The sequence below is a fragment of the Carassius carassius genome, chromosome 23, assembly GCF_963082965.1.
Source record: "Carassius carassius chromosome 23, fCarCar2.1, whole genome shotgun sequence".
Classification (NCBI taxonomy): Eukaryota; Metazoa; Chordata; class Actinopteri; order Cypriniformes; family Cyprinidae; genus Carassius; species Carassius carassius.
Window position 1 is genome coordinate 21,133,562 of NC_081777.1, and position 25,883 is coordinate 21,159,444.

The 25,883-nt window shown below is 35.5% G+C and overlaps 2 protein-coding genes across 5 annotated transcripts in view; one reads left to right on the top strand and one right to left on the bottom strand.

Moving 5' to 3' along the window:
* The first annotated feature begins 332 nt into the window (after window positions 1-332).
* slc38a8a (solute carrier family 38 member 8a) lies at window positions 333-8,344 on the top strand. The gene is made up of 10 exons (XM_059506476.1): window positions 333-523; window positions 800-998; window positions 1,123-1,279; window positions 4,262-4,366; window positions 4,595-4,652; window positions 5,127-5,241; window positions 6,269-6,416; window positions 6,500-6,699; window positions 6,984-7,035; window positions 7,141-8,344. Exons 1-10 carry the CDS (start codon window positions 335-337, stop codon window positions 7,241-7,243), a joined length of 1,326 nt encoding a protein of 441 aa, XP_059362459.1. The 5' UTR covers window positions 333-334; the 3' UTR covers window positions 7,244-8,344.
* A 1,096-nt stretch (window positions 8,345-9,440) lies between these two features.
* The window catches only part of LOC132101472 (N-terminal EF-hand calcium-binding protein 2-like), a 99,019-nt gene continuing 82,576 nt past the window's right edge, over window positions 9,441-25,883 (bottom strand). The window contains exons 8-13 of one of the 4 annotated variants that reach the window (XM_059506471.1): window positions 22,850-22,926; window positions 18,077-18,133; window positions 13,619-13,731; window positions 11,510-11,587; window positions 10,926-11,017; window positions 9,441-9,760 (exon numbers count right to left, since the gene is read on the bottom strand). In XM_059506471.1, the coding sequence (XP_059362454.1) occupies window positions 9,732-9,760; window positions 10,926-11,017; window positions 11,510-11,587; window positions 13,619-13,731; window positions 18,077-18,133; window positions 22,850-22,926 (446 nt within the window). In that variant the 3' untranslated portion in view covers window positions 9,441-9,731. Of the gene's footprint in view, window positions 9,761-10,925; window positions 11,018-11,509; window positions 11,588-13,618; window positions 13,732-18,076; window positions 18,134-22,849; window positions 22,930-25,883 lie in introns of all 4 variants that reach the window. The other 3 variants (XM_059506470.1, XM_059506473.1, XM_059506472.1) reach the window with 3 other exon arrangements.

Here is a 25,883-nt window from a genome sequence, read left to right on the forward strand (position 1 = left end):
TAAGATGGTCTTCCAGTCTGGTCATAGCTGGTCTTGCTTAGTATTTTTTATTTTGAATCGTTGGTTCTTAACCTACCTACATAAAGCCCACCATTAGGGTTATGAACAGCATTATCAGTGGAATAAGTTTAATCTGATCAACATTGATAGTGCCATTGAAAATCGTCTTATTGTTCGAACCCAAATGCTTTTCACTAAATTGACGAATCAAACTGGGTTTGTTTCTCCAAGTCACGGAGGAGCATTTGATTGGGCTGAAACATCAAGCTCCCACCCCCATTCACCTGAGCTAAAGTTTGAGCTTCCACAGAGAAAGATCCAAACAGGGACGAACATGGAGGAGCTGGCTAAAGAGAGCATTAACTTTTTAACAAACCCCGGTCTGGACACAGACGTACCCAAGTTGGGCTCGTTAGGAGCGGTTTTCATCTTGCTGAAGTCCGCGCTGGGTGCTGGGCTTCTCATCTTTCCCTGGGCGTTTGAGAAAGCTGGAGGAATTCACTCTGCTGTCATTGTAGAAATGGCAAGTAACTCTCTGCTACAATGAAACACTGATTGTTAAAATATTTTATGGCTCAGTTAACCTTGTTTCTTCACTGTGGCTTCTACCAAATCGATCTTGTGTAGGCTACACTAAAATAATTATCTTTCTATTAAATCAAATCCAATGATCATTTGAGATAACTTTTTGTTCAGTAGATGCATATTGTTAACTCTATAATGTCTGAATAACATATTTCCACTTATTTTAATTCTGTTCATGATATTATAGCCTATGATACATTTCTGTCTTACACAGATTTCTCTTGTGTTCCTGGTCAGTGGACTTGTCATCTTGGGCTATTCATCTTCAGTCAGTGGACAAAACACATATCAGGCTGTGGTCAGAGATGTGTGTGGTCCTGCCATAGGCAGCCTCTGTGAGATATGCTATGTCTTCAACCTCTTCTTCATATCTGTTGCTTTTCTGGTCATAGTTGCCGACCAGCTTCAGAAATGTAAGCAATGTAAAGCCTTTAATGGGACTTTTTTTTTTATTACTAATTGCTCATATTGTGTTTTTGTAAGTAATCATCTATTAGATAATCCTCACATTGAGTCATCTCCATTTATTTCTCCCAGTGTGTGTCTCTATATATGAGTTAATCACAGGATTGCCAGAATCCGAGATGCCCTACTACTGGTACACAGACCAGAGGTTTGCCCTGTTTCTTCTGTGTCTCTTCTTCATTTTCCCTCTCTCCGTCTCGAAGGAGATCAGCATACAGAAGTATACCAGGTGAGGAACTGTATTCTGTATTTTCTTGACTACCGGTATATTGTTCAGAACAGTGTTATTATTGTTAACTAAAACTTTTAGGCATTTTTGCTCATTAAAATAAAGCTTATATATATATATATATATATATATATATATATATATATATATATATATATATACACAGTACAGACCAAAAGTTTGGAAACATTACTATTTTTTATGTTTTTGAAAGAAGTTTCTTCTGCTCATCGAGCCTGCATTTATTTGATCAAAAATACAGAAAAAACAGTAATATTGTGAAATATTATTACAACTTAAAATAATATTTTCTTATTTGAATATACTTAAAAAAAAAAATATTCCTGTGATGCAAAGCTGAATTTTCAGCACCATTACTCCAGCCTTCAGTGTCACATGTAACATCCAGTCTATCACATGATCATTTAGAAATCATTCTAATATTCTGATTTATTATGAGTGTTGGAAACAGTTCTGCTGTCTAATATATTTGATGAATAAAAAAAGGTTAAAAAGAACTGCATTTATTCAAAATATAATTCTAATATATATTCTAATAATATATTTTCTTTACTATCACTTTTTATCAATTTAACACATCCTTGCTGAATAAAAGTATTGATTTTAACACAAATTACTGACCAGTAGTGTAAATTGTTATTACAAAATATTTATATTTTAAAAAACATAGCTTCTTTTTTTTTTTTTTTTTTACTTTTTATTCATCAAAGTATCCTAAAAAAACTATCACATGTTCTGAAAAAATATTAAGCAGCAGAACTGTTTCCAACTTTGATAATGAATCATCATATTAGAATGATTTCTAAAGGATCATGTGATAATAATCCTAAAAATTCAGCTTTGCATCACGGAAATAAATGATAAGTTAAAGTATAATAAATTTAAAAACAATTATTTAAAATTGTAATATATCACAATATTGCATTTTTTTTCTGTATTTTTGATCAAATAAATGCAGGCTTGATGAGCAGAAGAAACTTCTTTCAAAAACATTAAAAATAGTAATGTTTCCAAACTTTTGGTCTGTACTATATATATATATATATATATATATATATATTAGGGCTGTCGCGATATACCGGTATTGACGATAACCGTGATATTCAAATAAACAATTATCGATATCGTGTTAATTTAGTGTATGATGATATACCATTATTAGTGATAACCGCAATATTTAAAATGAACAGTTCTCTTATGATAACACCACATGGAAATACTCCATCATCAGTACGTGGTTGAGTGCCCAGGTGGCAGTATTGTGCCTTAACTCTGACACCTGCCACACAAGACGACGACGCAGCGCTCACAGATACTCCAAGGAGAGCCGTGTTCATCAGAGTGATTTGTTATTATTTTACAAGTCATAGTATGGGAAACGTTATATTAACCTGTTAACAGCAGTTTTCTGTGTTCATATATTTAAGTAAAGCGTGATTATTTTAATAAGTACCGCATTTTCTTTACTCGTCTTATTTTTGTATTGGCAATCAATATGGCCTGTGCGTAGTAACACTTTATTTATTTCTTTGTTCAAACATATTAACAGTTACACGATTAAAACTGATCTTGAAAAACTGTGTGACCACATTGCTACATTAAACTCTGTAAAATGTTAAGTTGGTCGCAGTGCCATGCACTTAATGCCCCATCTGTGGTCATTCTTCAATAAGGTTCATTAGTTAACATTAATTACATTAGTTAACATATATAAATAACGTAAATAATAATGAACAATATCTCCACAGCATTTATAAATCTTAGTTCATGTTAATTTCAGCATTTACTAATACATTGTTAAAATCACAAGATGTGTTTGTAAACATTAATGCACTGTGAACATGAACATTGAATAACTCAATTTTTATTAACATTAACAAAGATTAATAAATTGTGTTATAAATGTATTGTTCTTTGTATATTTATTTTCGTTAATACATTAATGTTAACAAATGGCATCTTATTGTAAAGTGTTACCATTAATATTTATTCATCATACTGTTGAACTTGACAGTATTTTCTCTCTTGTTATTTCATAAGAGCTTCAAAGAAGACGGAGAAAGCAAGAGTCTTGTGCCCTGCGTTTATCAGTATCAATATTATGCTCATTGGGTGAAAAAGAAAAACTCAATAAAGAAAGTAAAAAATAATTTGACTGATATCTTCCTCACCCCGAGGTTTCTATAGATATCACGATATATCGACATCGTGAATTCTTATGGCCACAATAACCATGATTTGAACAATCGAATATCGTGACAGCCCTAATATATATATATGAAAATCTTTAAAAATGTGAAAATAAGTGAAATAAGTTTAGTTACTGTATTTGGTAAGTTACTAAAACTGAAATAAAAATAAATTCAAATGTAATATAAATAAAAAAAATTATTCACAATGACTAAAACTTTAAATGTTAAAATTAAAGTTTAAATTAAAGCTAATTTAAAATATTAATGATTGTAATTATTATTGTAATTATAAATAATACATAAATAGGCTAACCCTGGTTCAGTTAAGATGTCAAAGCAGGTTTGTTTTATGAAGGTTATTGTGTTTTCGAGTGCTCGAGTCACAGTGATGTCCCATTTGTGAGCGAATGATTTTAAATTGGTTCTTTTTAGTGAAATGTGTGCTCTTTTGAGACTTGTCAGAATGGTTTTTGGATTTGATTGTTCAAAACTGTGGGACGCCTGTTTAGGTGGAGAGAGTAAGAAAGTAAAAAGACTGTGATTGTGCTCTCATGAATTTTATGAAGCGCTGTTATTGCTTCTGTTTTTCATTAGGACTTCTATGCTCGATTGCTGTGGCAGTGCACAGCATTTTGAATAGCTTTAAAATGACTCTCCTCTGACTAATAAGCAAAGCTTTCTTCCCCACACATCATCAAGATCATTTGTTTAATGTCAGCAGCATTTATTTTCTCATCATCAATAGTCTTTGATATTTATTTTTGCTCAGTGTTCTAGGAACTTTTGCTGCCGTGTATCTCACTGTAGCCATCATTGTGAAATACCACATGAGGCCCGTCCATGAGATCAATCTGTCTCCTCTTTACAGCAGTGGGTGAGTATGGAGTGACAGAGCTTTCAGATTTTGTCGCAAATTGTATAAAGGTTCTCAGCATCTTCAGAAGCATCTTTTCCTCTTGCCGTGCCTAAACAAACATTACTGTCATGCTGAACGACTGTTGTTGAGAATCTAATTGGCTCATTTAACTGAAAACAAAAGGTCACAGAACTTTTATCTGTGAAGGTGCCTGCTTAACTATCATAATTTTTTTATTTTATTTAGAGTAAGCTCATGGGCTTCGGTGTTCAGCGTCATCCCGACTATTTGTTTTGGCTTTCAGGTAAGTTTTTATGCTTTTATTCAACATACTGGCATTTCGCATTTGAGGAAAAAGAGAGATTCTTTCATTTAATATCATCACTCTGGTCCACAAATGATGGGAAGCCAAAATTGTTTTTGCTTTCGCTTTAATATTTCATTCAAATGCAAAGCGTGAAAAATGGGGCATCTTTGAGGTGGGTTTTATTTGTTAACGACTGGGGATTGTAAAAAAATGTCATAAAAGTCCACGGGCATGGCAGAAGAGCGCTGAATTACTCTCTGTCCGCTGCCCGAGGCTGATTGATTACGAGGCAGGAATGGAGAGGAGGAGGAAATGGAGATATGAAAAGAGCTGTGCAGCAAGGGTATCGGTGAGAAATGGGCTAGTGCAGAAAGTTATTACAAGAAAATCTTTCTTTGGTGTAGGAAAAGTGCGCTGGAGATCAGATTTTTGAACACAGCTGTGCTTGTGCTCATACTGTGTCTGTTTCAGTGCCACGAGGCTTGCGTTGCTGTCTACAGTAGTATGGAAAACAGGAAGTTGTCCCACTGGGTCTTCATCTCTGTGGTGTCCATGTTCATCTGCCTCATCATCTACTCACTCACTGGTCAGTAATTACAATGCATTTACTGAAACTTCATATGGAATCATGCTTCATGTACATTAACAAAATTGTGTTGTGAATGCAGAATTTTATAAACCAGTTTTAACAACCATTTTAATTTGTTGATTTCAAGTGTGTGTGTGTGTGTGTGTGTGTATATATATATATATTTTTTTTTTTGTAAGGATGCATTTATTAAAAGTGAGAATAAAGACAAAAACAATTCTATTTAAAATTAATGCTTTTGAACTTTATATATATCGTGACAGAAAAGAATGTCTGCTGAAAATTCAGCTTTTCCATCACAAAGTAAAATAAAAAGTAAAGAAAGAAAAGTTATCTTAAATTATTATAATATTTCTCAACATTGCGGTTTTTACTAAAGTTTTGATCAAATAACTGCAGGTTGAGCATTATAGACTTTCAAAGGCATAAAATCTTACCAACAGCAAACCTCAGAACAATTGTTCTTATGCACACATTTGAATCCTCTTTAAAGTAACTGAACCCAAGAGCATTTAAGTGAATTTAATGAAGAGAAAATTAGTTCACATTGCACTGGCTGCTGTGCCAGATTTGAAGGTTTAGGGTTTAATTGATGCTTGGGTTTTATATATATTGACATTAGTCCTCTTAGCTTATACTACATCAATTTTTTTTATTAAGGAGAGTGTAATGGTTGATTAGACATATATTTGTTGGTAACACTCTATTTTGATAGTTCATTTTAAACATTTTACTAACTATATGTAACTACATGTCAAATAGCAGTCCTTAGAGTAATAGTAGACTGTCTGCTTAATATCTGCTAACACTTTTTTGATGCTAACACACATTCTCCTGACTATAAGTAACTGCAAGGACTTATTCTACTAACCCTAACAGTTTACTAATACTCTAATGAGAGTCGGTTGACATGTAGCTGCACTAAGTTACTTATAGTTAGTGGAATGTCTAAAGTGGACAAAATAAAGTGTAACGTCTTTGTTTACTGATGCATATTGAACTGTTAACAAGGACTGTTTTGTAGGAGTCTTTGGGTATCTGACGTTTGGGAAGAACGTAACTCCTGATATTCTGATGTCGTACAGTGGGGGTGATGTGGCCATGATCATTGCCAGGCTGCTGTTTGGAATCTCAATCATCACCATCTACCCCATCATTGTCCTGCTTGGAAGGTATGCAGCAAACTGTGTCTTATGGCTATTAGGAGAATAGTTTCTTGCACATACAGTATATAGATTTATTGACACATCTGTAGATCTGTGATTCAGGATCCGCTGCTGCGGCGACGACACAAACACACAGCAGTGACAGGGACTTATGAGAGCCGGACGCGTGTTGCCTTGACCACAGCCTGGGTCACAATCACTCTTCTCATCGCAGTGTTTGTTCCAGACATTAGCAAAGTGATCGGCGTTGTCGGAGGAGTCGGTGCTTTCTTCATCTTTATATTTCCAGGTAATTGTGCCTTGTGTCTTCTGTAGATATATTTTACAAGGCCACATGATGTGTGTTGAAATTAATTTATTAACTGAAAAATGAATACTGACATTTGTTAACGGGATTGTGTATTTTTATATTTGCGTTCTGATTTATAAAAAAAAAACGAATTCTCTTTATGACCATTTAAAAAAAGAGTAATGGTTTCTGCTCTGTGCATTTTAATATAATGTGAATCTTTTACTGCTTTTCTTTGTAGCATTATGTGTATATTATATAATTTTTAATTATTTTTATTGAAGGACTTTGCCTAATATTTGTGGTGCAGTCAGAGTCAGTTTCTCTTACAATGAGGTGAGTAAAGTGGGGTAGAAATATTGTAGTTCAAGTATCCTGTATGTTTAATGCTTTTTCTATTACATGTACAATAACCTTTTGTTTTTGTGCATTTTCCCCCAGATATCTTCTGATCACATGGGGAATGATCACACTTTTCTGTGGTACCTATATTTTTGGCCAGAGCACTTCTATTGCGATCATGCAACTCCTGAGTGAAATTTAACACCATGACTTTTATTTGTATGGTTAGGAATAATTTTAGACATTGCATGTATGGAATAATTCCTTAAAAATGGAGACTGTTGTACAAATGTACAACCAGCTTTGCGTGAAATACCTCAGACAAACATGCAATGTAAATCTGAACATTTAAATATTGTCATGTAATGTTCTGCAATTTTAATGACCAATTTCATGTTTGGAAAGATGTGAGCTTTGTTATAGTTAAAGGGATAGTTCAACTCAAAAATTAAAATTCTGTAATTTACTCACCCTCATGTCATTCCAAACCCGTAATACCTTCGTTCATCTTCAGAACACATATACATTTTGTTTTTTGTAATACAATCCAAGAGCTTTCTGACCCAAACAGCAACACAACTGACACGTTCAAGGCCCAGAAACATAGTAAGGACATAATTAAAATAGTCCATGTGACATCAGTGGTTAAACCATATTGTTATAAAGCTATGAGAATACATTTTGTGAGCAAAGAAAGCAAAAATAACCTTATTCAACAATTTGTTCTCTTCTGTGTCAGTCTTCAGTCCGCGTTCACAAGAGTACCATGCACCACAAAAGTATCCTCGTAGCTTCATAACATTAAGATTGAACCACTGATGTCACATGGGCTATTTTAATCATATCCTTACTTCCTTTCTGGGCCTTGAACATAGTAGTTGCATTGCTGTCTATGGAGGGTCAGAAAGCTCTTGGATTTCATCAAAAATATCTTAATTTGTGTTCTGAAGATCTTACGAGTTTGGACCGACGTGAGGGTGAGTGATTTTCATTTTTGGATGAACTATGCCTTTATATTTAGACTTATTTTTTTTTTTTGATTTCATTGGAAACGCTTTTGCACACCTAAGTGAATTTGTAAATTAATAAATACATTTTTGTATTAATTGTCTTTGAATAATTGAATGTGATAATGTAAATCATCTAAATCCATTTTGACACCCAATGACTGAAAAAAAAAATGCAATGACAGATCCTTTTTCAGTACTTTATTGAATAGCAGCACTACATAATCTAGAATTTTAACAAATTTCAGACGAATATAATACTTTGCATCCCTGCAATAAATCTCTACACTCACTTATAAGAGAGAAAGCCAGTATACGGAAACATACATGGGTATAAGAAGTAGTATTTCATCAAACAATGCCATTAAAAGTGACTGCTCATATAGTAAGGTTTATTCATTTCATACATAGATTTTTGTTTTGTTCCGTTCCTGGAGTTATATAAAAGAAAATAAGAAATGCACAAAATCCATTTAAAGTAGCATAGCTAAATTCTACGGCAAATCATTTACTGGACATTCATTTGTAACATGCACTCACTGTGAGGGATAAACAAACCAAACAGAAGGCAGGATTGGTGGGAAAGCAAACGGAAAGGAATGCTTCAGTTTGGGCCGTGTTGGTTTTGAGTAGTTTACACATTGAGCCAACCAGAAATTCACACAAATACAACAGCCTTTGAGTTACTGATCAACAAATGTGAGATGTGAATGTCTGACCTACTTTGAAAAATCCTTTTTGCTTGTGCTGAGAACTGACATGATTTGATGCCAAATGGTCAATTACAGAGAAGCAATAAAATGGATTGAATAATAATTTAATGTCACTCTCTAATGCTACGCACTCGTCCTAGATCCATATGTTATCTTTCAGAAATTATCAACATAAATTACTCAATATAATTCTGTTATTACTCAGGATATTCTCTCCTCTCTATCAGCGAATCTCATTTACATAAGCATTTCATCTATACTTCAGGTACATTGTGCTTTTGGACCAGATGTTTATTTGGTGTGTTGTAAATGTAGGCCCTTTGACTGGCAGAATGCGTCACGCTCATGTTTTGACAAAAGTACCAGTCTCTTCACATGGCTCAGTCAGTGTGTTACACAAATGTGTCATGAAGATACGGTTCAAAGGACTTATAACACCAACCTATAGCTAGTATCAAATGACCATTACAGAAATGCTATTGTCCACGGACGGCTGTAGAAATACTTTGCTGCACAGTTTTTGTCTTCTCAGAAGTTGTACCACAGGGAACTGTTTGCAAAGCAGCGGATGCATGTTTGAATGGGGATGAAATATTAATCAGCCTCATTTAGTTAGAAGAGACTATTTATGTAAGTTGATATTTCAAATGTGAATCAACCAGGTGAGGTTCCCAAATGCTCTGGGGAGTTTTAATGTTGTTTCTGTATGTTGCAGTGGAGGGTGAAGAGGGAAACAATACTGTGTCTGGCGTCTGATGCCAGCACTACATTTGGCTCAATATCAAATGGATACTGTGTAAACAAGTAATTACAAAAGAGGAGGGGATAAGATTGGGGAGAGCGCAGAGAGAAAGGGGGTAGTTAAGATAGCAGGGACTGTGACAGAGGGATAGAGAGGTAGGAAGAGGAGAAGAAGAGAAGGTTTGCAGCCATAAGGGGGGAACGTTCCACCCGCAGACCGCCTCGCTTCTCAGTCCCTGTTCAAGCTGCACCAGGCGGCTAGAAAGAGATAGACAGAGTCAGTGTCATTATTAAAGAGAAACAAGAGTTTACAAAAGATGTTTAATTCCTCAACTTTATGTCTTTAAGTTTATACAAATATGTCAACCGACATTAGACAAATAGGTTCTGTTGTGGTTATGCAAAACAACACCACAAGGCTGTTGATATCACTTCACATCATAAGAGTGATTAAGATGAAGTCTTTTCATTATGCAATGGAGTATTATGGAGAATTAAAACGGGTCTTTTTATGGGAAAAAATAGCTCTATCAGACGTTTTCTTCGTATTGTAATAGGCAAGGCTGAACAGATGAAATCCATAAAAATTAAAGTAATTATTAATATAGATTATTGCAACTGAGCTATTGAGATTTATTGCAATATTCATTACTTTTATTATTAAATTAAGATAATCTTCAATATGAGGTATTTTGAACAGTTTTAATGTTATACATTAAATAAAATGTTATAAATTAAATATATAATTATAAATAACGTAACATAAAAAAACATATATTCTGTTACATTTTTTGGTACTATACATATATATATACTGAATAAAATTATAAACGCAACAATTTAGTTTTTGCCCCCATTTTTCAAGAGCTGGACTCAAAGATCTAAGACTTTTTCTATGTACACAAAAGGCCTATTTCTCTCAAATATTGTTCATCTGTCTAAATCTGTGTTAGTGAGCATTTCTCCTTTGCCGAGATAATCCATCCACCTCACAGGTGTGGCATATCAAGTTGCAGATTTGACAGCATGATTATTACACAGGTGTGCCTTAGGCTGAACACAATAAAAGGCCACTCTAAAATGTGAATAAGAGAGAGATGGTGTTATAAGCCACTCCTATTTACAACTATGCAGGATAATTACATTGTATGTTTTGCACAAGCTGTCTCCTGACATATAGCTGAAATAAGCTTGAGAGAGTTTGAACTTCAAAAGGTATTAATGCAGAAAATGTCAGAAGACAGGCATGCTGAAAATGTGGTAACCCTGGAGTAATCCTGTAGGGCAGGTAGGAATATATAATGGCTGTGAAACGTAAAGACATCACCACACAGACTAGACAAGACACAGAAAAGTAGCATCAAAGGCTGGTTTGGGACCAATGCCCAAAGCAGCCCCTACGCCTGCTAGCAGTTGAACGCACCAGGCACAGCGACAGCGGACACAGCCTCGGGCTGGCACAGAGTATCCACTTTCACATGCTGGAACGTCTTGCAAGCTGCAGTCTGAAGGTGCCTGAGAGAGAAGCAGAGAAAAGAGAAGATTAGAAAAGGAGCAAAACAAATCAACCCTCTAATTTCTTCAGATGCACAGTCGCAGCAATAATATATTGTTAATGTATTGAACATGTTACACCAATTGAAACTATAATAATAATAATATATATAATATATAACAAAAATTAACCGAACTTCAAAGTGAAAGTTTGTTTTCATGTTTTGTCTCAAAATAAGGTGCTAATAGCAATCAAGATGAGTACAATTTAGAGAAATAAACCCTTAGTAGTCGTTGAGCTATGGCCGGAAGTGACAAAATCTCACCGGATGGACAGGAAGAATTAAATAAAATGGACATAAAAGAAGACCAGTAGCTAAGTAACTAATAAGTAACTAATAAGCCTAAATTGTGGCAAAGTCCTGTGAAGTCCTGTGAAACAAGATTTGGTAAGACTAGCTGTAGTTGTATCCCTTCTAGCCACAACACAGGAGGAAAGGTGTTTTACTGTACCTCTTCCATTCCTCCTCTCCGTCCCAGAACTCATACACCACAAAGGAAAGGCCGTCAGGCAGCCGCACAGCTGTCACACTGGACAGAGACGAACAGAAGAACAAAAGTGAAAAAACAACCGTACACTGCTTTAAAATTTCCATGAACAAAGATTCAGCAGGCTGATAGAAAACATAAACAAATCTATTTAAAAATCATATAGAAGATGTAAACAGAACAATAATTATCCTATGTACTGTATGACCCTCCACTTGATGGCAGTACCTCCTCACAATTCCTGCTCTGCTTTTTTTATTGCCTAAAGGGCTGCAGCTGTAGCAATGATTAGCATTAGCTCAATAAATCAACAGAAGTCTAAACATCAGCCAGTTCAGACAATCCCCACACACACCTCAAACTTTCATTAGAGGCAGCAAAACTGCAGCTAGTAGCTTTTTTAGCGCTTTCTGGATGGGGAAATGATTCAAGCTTTACTTAATCTTAGGTCGCCTACATGTTAGAGAAGCTGCCAGGTCATGTCTCCAGCAGCTGTAGCTGCTTCAAGTCAATGTTAATTGTTTTTGCCATCCATTTTACATCTGTAATTTGATGCATTTAAGATAGAAACAAGAAACAATAAGAACAAATATAGGACAAGAACGATTTGGATGGTGAAAGGTGGGCGTTACATGCCAGAATGCAGACTAAATGTGAGCTATGTGACTTTAATTAACATTATCCTGCATGACATTACCCTTGCTCCAATTAATCTTTCACAGAACGTGTGTTAAGACAGTAAATGTGTTCAATTTTGGTTTGGCTTGGTGTTATTGAGTTATAAGAGTTTTTTTAAATGAAATGAGCGGTTGTAAAAAACTAAACAGAATTTCAGTCACTGTTCAACTGCCTTCAACTGCATCCTCAAAAAAAGGAAACTTTAAATTTTTCACAAACAGAGCATGATGACAGAGTAATAGAGAGGTGGAAAGTTGAAAGAAAGCAGGCAGATAAAAGGGAGGCTACAGAGATGACAGTTCAGCAGCAGTTGGGTCTTTGCAGAAGCTTGCAGATGTTCTCACTGATCAATTATTCACTAGTCTGATGTGAATCATGGCGGCATTACAAAATGCTGCACACACAAAGCCCTCTCAGAGAACAGACTCGGGGAGCTTCCTTGAGAAACATTACAAAGGACCTATTTTACTTACTGCTCTTACATTAATATTTTATCCTGTGTGGCTGAAAAATGCTCTGTTGTGGCCTGACCAAAAAATTCTAAATGAAGTAACTACTGTTTAAAAGTTTGGGGTCAGGTAATGTTTTTGAAAATTTTGTGCTCAGTTAACATTTCTGTTAATCATTGTGGAAAACATTTGTGCTGTTTAATGCTTTTTTGTAGAAACAGAAACCTTTTCCCCCCGAATTCTCAGGATTCAATGTGTAAGCATTTACTGGCACTTTTGATCAGTTTGTTGCATACTTGCTGACAAATTTAAGTGTTCATTTGTTAAGAATAAAATAAAATAAATGTGGTAGCTTATCTAGGTTTAACCAGGGAACACAACTGGATAACCTGTTGATTTAAAAAAAAATATTCAGGACTACATTGGGATCTTTTAGGGCTTTGTAAACACTTTAATAACTCTGCAGAAAAAACAGCAATTGTTTAGCCAGTTTCATCATTAATTCATGAACTAGAATAACAACACTCCCCTCAGCTCGCATGCCATCTTTATCTACAGGAGGCTAAACGATACAGTGTCGTATTTCAACACATCAGGGATAAATACACAATGTTGAGACATGGTTCATTCTCTAAGAAACGCATAGCTGTATAGTTTTTGCTACCCTGCAGCGAACATTTTGACATACATGAAATATTTTTTCTTTCTTTTAAATTCTGATTTATTTTTGATTGTAAAGCACTTTGGATCAACTACACTTGTGTTAAACTAAAATAAGCCTTGCCTAATATACACAGTCTGACATCACAAAAAAAACCATACATTTGTACCATCATACTGACATGCATGGTTGGATTTAATATGATGCATTAAGACATAAAGAGGGAATTAAAAAAAATACTCACTAGAAGGTCAAGCTTAAGACAAACACATGAACTCAACTCACTGGAAACAGTCTCTCTGAGCAGACACATTCTTCAGGTATTGTTTCAGGGCCTCGCAGAAGTCTCCCAGCTGCTTCTGGGAAACTTTCATCTCCTGGCGGATCAGGTAGAGAGACTGGAGAAAGGGAAAGAGATTGAAAGAGACAGAGGCAAAGCAGAAGATTAGTTTCCAGTAGTCTGGATACATAATGAAAACTGTGAGTCTGTGGGGATAATAATGGCAATGTCTTGTGGTTAAAAACGCATGCAAAGTTTATGGACACTGATTATTATTAACATTTGTCTTGATGTTAGTATTCACATAATATTCTCTTTAGGCTAAATAAATAAATCCAGACATATTTAGAGAATTAAATCACAGTGCAAGGGTTTAAAAATCATAAGTTATGAACACGTAGGTCTAACCCTGTTTAAAAAAGCAAGGAAAAATGCCTCATTTAATAAGAGCCATGGTCATACTGCAGCTGAAGGGTTATGCAAGATCTACATATGGTTATTCCTTTAGGAGAATGAGAAATAAATGTGATATATACCAGACTGTAAAATCAATACAGCTACTCTTTTGGATTGTTGCCTAAGTAACTAATTAATTCCCAGTGTAATCTAAATGATGTAGAATTGTGGGAATGTGGCTGGCTACCACATAAAGGACAGTACTGGCTTTAAAACTGGCCTTTGCAACAAACAGAGAAGAAAAGAAAAACTCATAACATTTCCAGGAGGATCTAGAACTTAACGTAAATGAAACAGAACCGCTTCTGACTTATATAATTGCACCTCTCGTGTAACATGTCACTCAAGCCTCCCACTTCTTTCAAAATTGGTGCTGTCATCTTGAACCAGTTTTTTCAAGTCTGAAAGATTTGATTAAATAACTGATATTACCCTGCAACAGACGAAGAAATTATAGGTTTAAATGTAATAATTGCTTGGAAGACTGCAGAGCACCCTGAGGAGCCCGACGCACTGATTAACATCTGGATTTATATGCTGAAATGAAAAATCATGAAATCATTTCAACCTAAAGTAATATCCTTTGAAGTGTTTATGATACACCACAGTTCAAACTTTTGGGTATCAGAAGGAAAGAAAGAAATACTTTTATTTAACAAGTATACATTGAATTAATCAAAAGTGACTGTAAAAACATTTGTGTTACAGAAGATTTCAATTTAAAATAAATGCTATTCTTTTGAACTTTATATTCATCAGAAAGTCCTGAAAAAGTATGACGGTTGATGAAAAAATAAGCAGAACTTCTGATACATAAACATTGATAATAATAAGAAATGTTTTGTGAGCACCAAATCAGCATATTAAAACAGTAAAATAAGTAAAGTTCAGTTTTAAATTGTAATAATATTTCACAATATTACGGTTTTTACTGCTCTTTTGATCAAATAAATGCAGCCTTGGTGAGCTTACCCAAACTTTTGAACAGTTGTGTATATTATCCTATAAGCAGGCCCACTGCACTTGGTGTACTCAGCAGAATTATTTAGATTTTCCCTAAAGGAAAAGTCTTTAGATTCTGTCTGGGTTTGCCTATAACTTCATATGCCATATTACAAACAAACAACCTCACTGCAACACAAATCATAATTTACAGCCATTAAATAGTGAAGAAAGGGTATGTTTTTGGGTGTATTTTTTATGTAGTCTATGCTATAACTAAGGTGTCACATCTTTAATAGAGCATGTGCTGTTCCCCAGCAGGTGAGAAAGATAAAACCCAAGCGAAAACCATTAGCCCCTTTGATTTGACAGCCGTCCTGTTCCCCAAAGGGGAGGGCAATAAAAGAGCAGAAGCCTCATAATAAACCCTAATCTTAATCAAGAGCACTATGCCACCCAACACTAGCCGGAATGCAATTAGAAACACTACATTACCCAACCTACACAAAACTCAATAAGTATCATTGTGTTTTCCCATTCTCCTCCACTGGAGGCCTGATCTGATGGGTACATACGAATAATTAGAGGAATGCACAAGGATTCTGAATTCAATTTTCTTTGCATTTCGACATGTGGCTGATCCGAACAAGCTGCAATGCAACCGATTGCCCTAATGTCTTTCATTAGTCTTCAGTGTTTGTTTGAACAGCAAGGGTGCTTCACAGACTCACAGTGCTGTGGAATAAAGTGATAAAACAAAGCTCTGTAGATGAAGCAAATGTAACCCATAGTGTAACTGTTAAGAGGCTTTGGGCTCAGTGGGATATTGTAATATTAGAATCCTTAAATCTCTCACTCTGATTGGAGCCTGTTATCATTTCCTTTAGCAATATTTCTTGGTTTTACTGCAATGTCTCTCATTTGGGCTTATGTGGAATTAGCCATCCCTGATGTGGTGAATGTGCTTTGTGTATGATGTGTATGTATGTGTGTGTTTCAGTTTTTCTTTAGCTCAGAAGGGAACCTAAACTAATGAACCCTAAAGACCCCCATGTGGAGTTGAACTGCTCAACTTCTGCATTATGTATCAGACACACACACAGAAACACTAAGAGAGGAGGGAGTATTTTATGTGCACAATTTCCTACAATGTAAGTGAAGAGAATGTCTCCGGTACAATACAAGTCCATAAAAAATAAAACCCTTTGAGAAATTTCACCATTACCGTGGAAACTGGGGAATACCATCCCATTTATTTCTGATTGGCATCCTTCTATCCCTATTTTCCCTTTTACTGGTAACACTGACTAAATCGTGTTTCTCTGCAATTTCTCCCCTTTTGAACTCTGAAAATGAGCTGCTTTGTTAAAGTCTGAGAGGCATAAATCAGAGCCGCTCGCTCTCCCCCTCTGCGTCCAACCCATGATCATTTCTTCTAAATGAGAAAAGATGGCTTTCAGATATGTAGTTGTATAACTCCTTCAGATAGCTTTCCCTTTCTCTTACTGTGTTATCTTCAGTGGTTTTATCAGTAGACAGCTGATTTATATTCCTCCTGGCCAATCAAGACAAGCACTGCAGGTGGTGTAAGAGTCAGTGAACACAGCGTGTAAAGTATAAAGTGCTGAGCTAACAGATGCATTGAGCTGTAGTACTGATCAGTCATTTGTCCACGCTCTATAAAACTGTCTTGAAGAGAAGATAAAATCTCTCCCTTCTTGCAGCATCTCCACTATGTTATAGATTTCAAAAAGCCACGGTTTTCTTATATTTGGAGGCGGCAACACATTGCAGATGTGATGCCTGAACATTTCGTTTATATATGTGTGAAATGCACAACCTGTGTGAAGATCATTATTATTAAATATTAACAGGAGGAAAACCAAACACCCAAGTAGCGATAATCATATGCTAATAAATGCATTCATACATATTCAAATATATGAAAGTGTTAAGAAATACACTACTGCTGTAATAAAGATCTACAACGCTACCTGTACCTGCTCCCTTTTCTTTTAAATGCTCAGCATTACTGTTCATACCAAAATGTTTCGTTATCAAAATTAGGTTAATTTCTTTAAAATGTTCTCTTTTCATCTAAATATCAAAATGCATGTAATTTACTACACGCAAATGGAGCAATAATCACTTTTAAACAAAATAGCTCGGAAATGGCATGGTCATTGTTTTAAAATGGCTCTTTTCTGTTCTGTGTAATATTCACGGCAGATAACACTGCAGGAAAGCCTGGTATTACTGCAGGAAAGCCTGGTATTATTGTAGGTGTGATGAATTCATTCCAGAAATATCTTACGGGTCCCAAAATAAAGCTTGTGTTAACCAACAAACACAGAGGCACACGCTGAAGCTGTCAGGTGGAACCTGCTCAATCCCCATTTTGTCCTGAAATTGACAAGGATTAATGGATAAAAAGGAATGATTCAATTACCCCTGATCCCTCCGATGTCAATAAGATGGGAGTCAATTTGAGCTAAGATCTCTGTTACACACTGAACTCAGTTGCACTTTTTCTATTTTTAAGCACGGCAATCTTTTCTTTATTAGATCAAAAACTTTTAAATCACAAAGTTCTACCAGAGATTAAATCCCAGCTCTCCCACACTTTAACTGAACAAAATAGTATGATATTTCTGTGCATTCCCATCATGCGCTGCTGTGTGTATCGCTGATCCACAGAGTGGGACTGATTTGTGGCCAGGTGAGGAGTAGTGTGATACTGTCGCTAATCTTTTTGAGGCACAAATGACTCCGGAGCATGCTGGCATTAAACACAGAGCTGGTGCTTTTATATTGAGAAAGAAATGTGGTTAAATCCTGAGGACAAGGTAGCAGATTTGCTGCAGGTGTGTAGAACAGCATGAAGAGATCTGAAGAGACCCACAAGGAGTCAAGCTTGATTTGACATGGGTTTATTCACTGCTTTTTAGCATTAGTGCTGCTTTTGTGTTTTAACATAGAGGGAAAAGGTGAAATTGGTCATGCATTTTCTTTGAGGGTTTTATGCATTTTTCATCATGCTCTTTGGTATACAAGACGGTACTTACTGCGCTAGTTGTGCCATCAGTGTCTGTTAGTCGTTGATGTAGGTCAAACCAAACTGTCTGCAACAAAAACCAGAACAGAAAAGCCACTAGTGAATTCACTGTCCCCCTCAGCTGCCCTTCACTGCTGCTGTCTGTTCGTGAACAATCAATCAGGTGAGCTCATGAGAGATAATAACACATCTCCCTGACTTTACAATAAGAAAAAAGGAAGAAAGGAAGAAACTAAAACAATTTTACTAAAAAAGTTTTTCTATCAAGTAGTCATTTTGAATGAATATGTTCTCATAAATGTGTGTATTCGCCCAAGGTGGGCCAATAATGAAAGAGTAAAGAGTAAATCTTGCATTTCACATAACTAATAAATACAGTAGCCATTTAGATTTTTAGGATGTTGCTAGCTACTAATATAGGACATAAAATCTCAAATTTCTTCACAATTCGTGTGACGGAGTTGACATATCACATAAAAATAAGTATATACAGAACTCATCAGGGCCTGTGTGATGTGGAACTCATAGCAGATAAAATATGGAAGCCTTTAAGATGACTGACATTGATTTTGCCTGATTTTTCAAATGTTTTCATAAATATCTGACAAAAAGTAACAACACAGATGTGAAACTATATTAACCTCTTTATTCAGGCCTCAAGTTGTCTTTGAAAATACATATGTATATTTCTATTTTGAAGACACTAACATTTCTAGATGAATACTGACTCTGAGGCATTCTGTCATTAATTACTTATCCTCATGTTGTTCCAAACTAATAAGACTATCTTCATCTTTGAAACACAGATTAAGGTATTTGATGAAATCCGAGAGCTTTCTGTCATTTAAATCATTTCGGTTTTAATAAAAAAAATACCTTAATTTGTGTTCCAAAGATGAACGAAGGTCTCACAGAATCGGAACAACATAATGGTGAGTAATTCATGACAGAATTGCCAATTTAGGTGAACTAATCCTTTAAGGACATACTAGTTTATTCTTGACTTTGATTCTTTTCAAATTAGAAATGTTGCTCTTTGCAGGCATGTTTTCTAGTATGAAGAATCTGAGCAGTGAAAAAGCCTGCAAGTATTATTTCCCTTCCTCCATGTAGAGGCTAGAAGCACTGTCACTCGGATGTAATGATGTATGCACATAATAAAAAAATGCTCAGAACAAGAACTGTATATATTTCAAATATTCTCACTATATACCAAAAATAGGGACTTTATGAATTCATGAGGAACTTACAAGCAGCCCTGACTCTGAAAAGTTAACACCATCGAAATGTATGAATCATTATGTGCTTCATAAAAAGGATGTGCTGGTATCTCCTGTCAGTCCATTCATAAGTGAACAGGGGTAGTGTGGAATATTCTTTCCCATCAGGGAATGACAGAGTACATAATGGCCGGTAATGATGCCACAAATTCGTGCAGCTGTCTCTCTCACTGAGAAAAGTGATGGCGTGTTATCCATCAAAAATAATAGCAAGAATGACAACCGCCGCACTGTTGAGTATGAATACTGCAGGAAGGGCTTGAGTGTTAGTCTCCACAGTGATCGGAGGCTATCAGGGGGCCACAACTGGATAGAAAAGGAAATTATGCGTTTCCTACACATTATGCAGACAACAAGAGCGTTCTGATGACTGGATCCAGCTGTGAGTCAAAGCGGGTCACCAAAATCAGGCTGTCCTGTCTGCTAAAGCGATAGTGAGAATGGGGAACAGGACAAGACAGATGTACAGTGCTATGTTTGACATTTCAGTTAAACTGAAGGCTCTGAAGATGGATGTTTAGAGGAGCATGTGTTAAATCCTGCACAGACCCAACTGTGCTGCAGGTCTGGTTGTACTGATCAACAATGGCAGATCTCACAGTGGACTGTGCAGAAGAACTAAGGGTTCGACAAGACAACTGGAAAGAAAAGTCACTGATTTGAGAACTTTGAAGGCAAGCCAAACTATGATGATTGCAGTTGCAAAAAGTTGCATTGCTTGCTGGGGTGGTTAGAAAAGAATAACATTTCAAAATATTGCAGTGTTTGACCTTATGATACTATGATATTCTCATGCCTAAAAAAAAATAATAATAAAATAATATATAACAAGTTTATATATATATATATATACACACACACACACACACACACACACACACACACACACACACACATTTTTTGTAGTACTATTAGGTCAAAGTAGGTGTAGCATTGGATAAACTACAATCAATTATTTCTATTCAAACAATATAAAAAATCAGAGTGAGCTAATAATACTAATGTGTAAAGCATCATAGTCCATCAGATGAAAGACAGTAAAATATCAAACAAGTTTTGAATTAATAAACAGTAATTATGCAGTAACTATTTCATTCACTATTGTTCAGAGGTTTGGGATTGGTAAGATCTTTTAAATGTTTTTAAAAGAAGTCTCTTATGCTCACCAAGGCTGTATTTAATTGACTAAAAATACAGTTAGAAAAACTGTAAGAATGTGATATATTATTACAATTTAAAATAAGAGTTTTCTATTTACATTTTTTCTATTTTATTTATTCCTGTGATGGCAACGCTGAATTTTCAGCAGTCATTACTCCAGTCTTTACTGTTACTGTCATGACCCTTCAGAAATCAATTTAATATGCTGATTTGATGCTAAAGAAACATTTCTTTTTATTATTATCAATGTTGACAACAGTTTTGCTGCTTAATAATTTTGTGGAAACTGTGATACAGTTTTTAAAATTTATTTGATGAACAGAATGTTATTAAGATAATTTTCTACTGTCACCACAGATCAATTTATAGCCTCCTGTTGAATAATAAAAAAAAAAATTCTGACCCCTATCTTTTGAACAGTAGTGCATATCAGAAAATAATAGTTAATTAAATAAATTAAAATAAATTCATTAAAATTACACTCTTCATGATATTTCTCTTCCTGCTTTATAAAATTGATTGTAAAATTGATTGTATATGCTCGCATCCTTGTTAATTTGTCTGGACCAAAATCAAAATATCATCCAGTACCACAAGAGTTTCTGCTGCTCAACCCCAGATATCCTCCAGTTCACCAGGATGTGTCAGAACCTACCTTCCACTGAGAGAGGAATAAACCAGCCATGTTGGTTTGGCTAATTTTAGCTCCAGAAATAAGAACCTGCCTGCCAAAAACTCCAGTATTAACTAGGCACTCTATTAGTCCACTGTGCTCTATGTCTATTAGACACATAATAAAATGATTAAGCGGAGTAGAGAGAGATGGTGAAATAATGGTTAACCAAGAAAAGTTACATGGATGTTGAGTGAAAAGAATATAATGGTAAAAACAGTCATCTACTAGAGCAGTACTGTGGTTGACAGGTCTGTTTAATTGCTTTCTTTGTTTCACTGTATCATTCCTGCCCTTCTTCACTGCTCTCCCAAGCAATGAAAGTAATAACTATAGGAGGAAAAGATTACGGGCTTTGCTAAATGCAATCTAAATCTCCTCTCAGGGCTTTACATATGAATGTGTGTAATTATCAGTGTGTGCATGTGTGTGCATAAGTGGATGTACTGTAAATGCAGTAGTAACAGAAATTACAGAGCTATATTTTAGGTACAGGAGGTACAGAAAAGCTGCACAATAAAGTCTTAAGGCCATGACACACAAAGCTGACGGCCAGCGAACATCGGCCATTATTGAGCTATTCCAATACACACAGATTTTCATTAACGACATAGTATATATATATATATATATATATATATATATATATATATATGCTAGTTACCGTTTCTCTTTATAAATGATGAACATAGACTCATTTCCTCTAACGCAGCCATGAAACGTAGATGTCTATGTTCGTCATGGTGTGTTCAAGTGCAACTTTAGCCCAGACGCACACAGCATGAGGCGACACCACAGTCAGCTTTTGTCAATGCTAGTTCTTTGTTGTCATTTTGGTGTGTCACAGCCTTTACTTGCTAATCATCCATTGGACTTATAAAACGAGGAAATAAAAGGTTTTCTCTGGGTTTGTGTCTTTAGACCAACAAAAATCCACGTCCCATCAAGTCCCATTTGATATTTACAGGTTACCCTTACACTGTCATTCAAAAGTTTGGGGTTGGTTTTTTTATGTTTCTAAAAGAAGTCTCTTATACTCACCAAGGCTGCATTTATTTGATACAATATTTTGGACCCTCAGATTCCTGATTTTCAAATATTGTCCTATCCTACAAACCATACATAAATGGAAAGTTTATTTATTCAAATTTCAGATGAAAAAACAGACCCTTATGACTGGTTTTGTTGTCCAGGGTCACATATGAGATGGCCATCATACATCCAATTATATTTGCTTATAATGACATACTATTTGATCAAATCAAGTTGCATCAAAGTCTTATCAACTTTATGCATTTAAAAAAAATAAAAATAACTACAACAATGCAGTAACAAGCAAGGCCAATTTACAGACCAGTATAACAGTCCTCACATTCAACACCTACCACCCTTTGAAACATATACTCTTTTGTGTTACTTATGTGATATTTCATTTTTATTTCAAACGAATACAAAACGCCTTTTAGTTTTAAATCTATGCATTATCATGTTATCATTTGCCATAAAACCAAAAACTAAGCTATATCTTTCCATTTATGTTTTTATTGTCAATGTCTTAATACACTGGATTGCATCTGCACAGGTCTGTGGATTTAGACCTCTTGCTATTATTAGACGCTTCCCAGGAGGAAGCACTTGACCTCTCAGTATTATAAGACGAACCTCTTACCTTATTCTCCAGACGTCCAATCAGCTCAGCCAGTCGGTTGATCTGTGCCTCAAGTCCTTCTTTTCTCACTTCCACAGCTCCTGACAGAGACAGAGATGCACAATGGATCATTTGCAGATAGTTTCAACAGTGTTTCACTCTTTCAGGCACATGAAACCTCATCTCAGAGTGGCTGTCATAGCAATGCGACAGAGCGAATCAAACGTTCAGACATTATTACTGAGCTCATGTTATTACAAAGATTATAATGGACGTTTACACTTCTTTGCAGACTGTTTTGAGTTTTTACACATCGAAAGGTGTTTGTTAGGGAAGATGTCACATATAAAAAAGGTACTGAAAAGTACTACCACGTTTTTCTGGAATTGTGCCGTAGTATTACCATCTGATGCCATGGTACAGCCACTGCGAATGATAAGTACAGTATTGTTTTTCACAGAAAAACTAAAATGGAGAGTGATTAACATGATTTCCACCCTTCCTTTCTGTCTTTTGTGCAATGACAGATCCTATTAATAAGGGAAAAGGTTTTCCTGCCTTTGAAATCAGCCCTACTTGAGGTGCCAAACCAATTAGACTCTAGCACCTCCCTTGTGTTGATGAGACCAGCATAACGGGGAGAGGAGACACTTTGGAACACATTAACTGTTACCATAGCAATAGTGGGACCAAGTGAACAGGGTCTGAAACCTTTTAAAGGCATAGCAAAATGGTCACTAAATCAGTATATCAACACTGAACTGAGACCAGCTTGAGGTTTTCTAAAAATGAGTAATATTAGGTCATACTGTAGCACAGCTTTCTGTGAAAAATACATCAGATAAAACATGTACATAAAATCAGCAAAGAGAATGCTAAATTTGCAATTTTGTAAGGCCAGAACCATACAGGATTACAATGTTCAAATGACATGTCTCTATTATTCTTCATTATGAGCAGCAGTAGAGCAACAGACATTTCTTCACTCATACAGTAGAAGTCTGGAATGAATGAAGATAATCTGGGAGTCTTGCCACATGGTTTTCTGGTTTATGAGACTGTCATGTTAATTTGGTTGGGCACTTTAGCCACGACATACTGACTTGGAAAGAACATCCAAGTGCTGTGTCAAACAAGTGGAAAGAAAATATTCAAAATACACGTTTAAGTGTTGTTTTTATCACACTTTATCTATTTCAATTACAATAAATATATTTGAAGGAGTCAGAAATCTCCACTTACACATTTCTATCCATATTCTAAATATGAACTAAATAAAAACTTTTTTTTCCAGCAGTTGACATTGGCAATTTTTCCAGCTAAATCCAGTGTTCAGGTTTCTGTTCTGAAAATGTATGCAAATGAATGCATATTTATTTAGCTAATGTATCATTTGCATATTTAAATAAAGAACATGATTGATTGTTTGCAATCCTTATTGTAATCAATCAGCAGGGGTAGTATGGCAATATCTATTAGTTCATTTTTTTTATCCTACTGACAATATGCCTAGATTTTCCAAAATAACATTGTTTCTATTAGTTTCTACTGTTATATCCTACAAACTGTCTTACATGATATCATCAATTAAGTGATCATTATTGGTACGTTTTCCTTATTAATAATTATTTTATCTACTGATAATGTTATGGTCGCTAACGAATAAAAGACAGATAATAACATTTTATTAAACTATTTTGTCTAAATTAATAAAAAAGTATACATAAAAAAAGAAAATTAACCATTCTAAATGCTACAAGTAAATTCAGGCACTACAGCATCTAAATTAGCAGAAATGTGCACGCACAATTAAATATCCAATATTGGTAATCTAGTAACAGAAAGAATCACCACATATAATCATGGAATTGTAGGAATCAAACCTGTATTTGTGCAACATATGAGCAGAAATAAGGTGGAGAGCAGACTAAGAGAAGGAAAGCAATTGGAGAAAAGCCTGTGATTGACTGATTGGGAGAAAAAGTGCCATGTGCAAAGCAAGTCTCGCAGAAGTATTGATCAATATTCTCATCCTCATGCTGATAAACTACAGCTTGGACAGCACGCTCCAATCACGCCTCTCCCTGCCGGAGCTGACAGCGAATGACGCTTTTATTGTGAGCCGAGTCAGCTTTATCAGTGTCAAGGGGAAATTTAAAACTAGTGCCAGTGTTTTAACATCACCCATAAAACAGACCTCTTTGATTCAGCACTTGAATCACTTTACTGGCATATTGGACAGGCCGACTTTACAATAAAAGTGAATGAGAGGACGACTGAGATCTATATTAATTACCATCAATAAGGAGTATGCATGTCAATATAAGCTTTCCTTTACAGTTTTTTGTCCTGAAATGTCAAAATGGCATTTAACACACCTACTGAAATGCAGACACACTAAGCACAGACTCCAAATAAGCTCTAGATCTGTTCGAATGATAAATCCACAGCAACAGAAATGTCTGTATTGCTTGGCCGATTTGGAGAAATTGACTGCATGACTATTCTATTAGCACTGAGAGGAAGAGGAAACTGAGATGGGCATTTCAAGAAGAATCGTATATTGCCTTTCTCTGTGACACAGAAAAAAGAGAAACACTAGAATTAATTTGCTATCATATCAACAGGCGTGCTCTAACTCCCTTTTCAAACTAAAACTCGGGAATGCTTTGAGGAAGACCTTTTTTCCACCCTCTCCTCATTAAAAACTCACACATTTCTTCAGTTGCATCATGCATACTAGACTGTCCAGAGCGTGTGGTATGTGCTGACTTGGCACATGATTGGCGTTGTGTTGTTTTAGTGTCTCTTCAGAGCGGTTTCATAACCAACTCACTGGAGCTCAGGCCCAAATCTCATCAGTAATGGAAATGTGGAGTTTGTTGATGCAGAAAGCCCATGGGAAAGCCTGTGAAACCACATCTTTGATAGACTTTAACTTTGCCTTTGGCTATAAGATGCCACACAGAATTGTAAATGCCTGACACAGTACTTTAGACTTTTTTAAGGCTTTTATTATAATTGTAAAACCGTCCATTAGATTGTGATGTGTTGT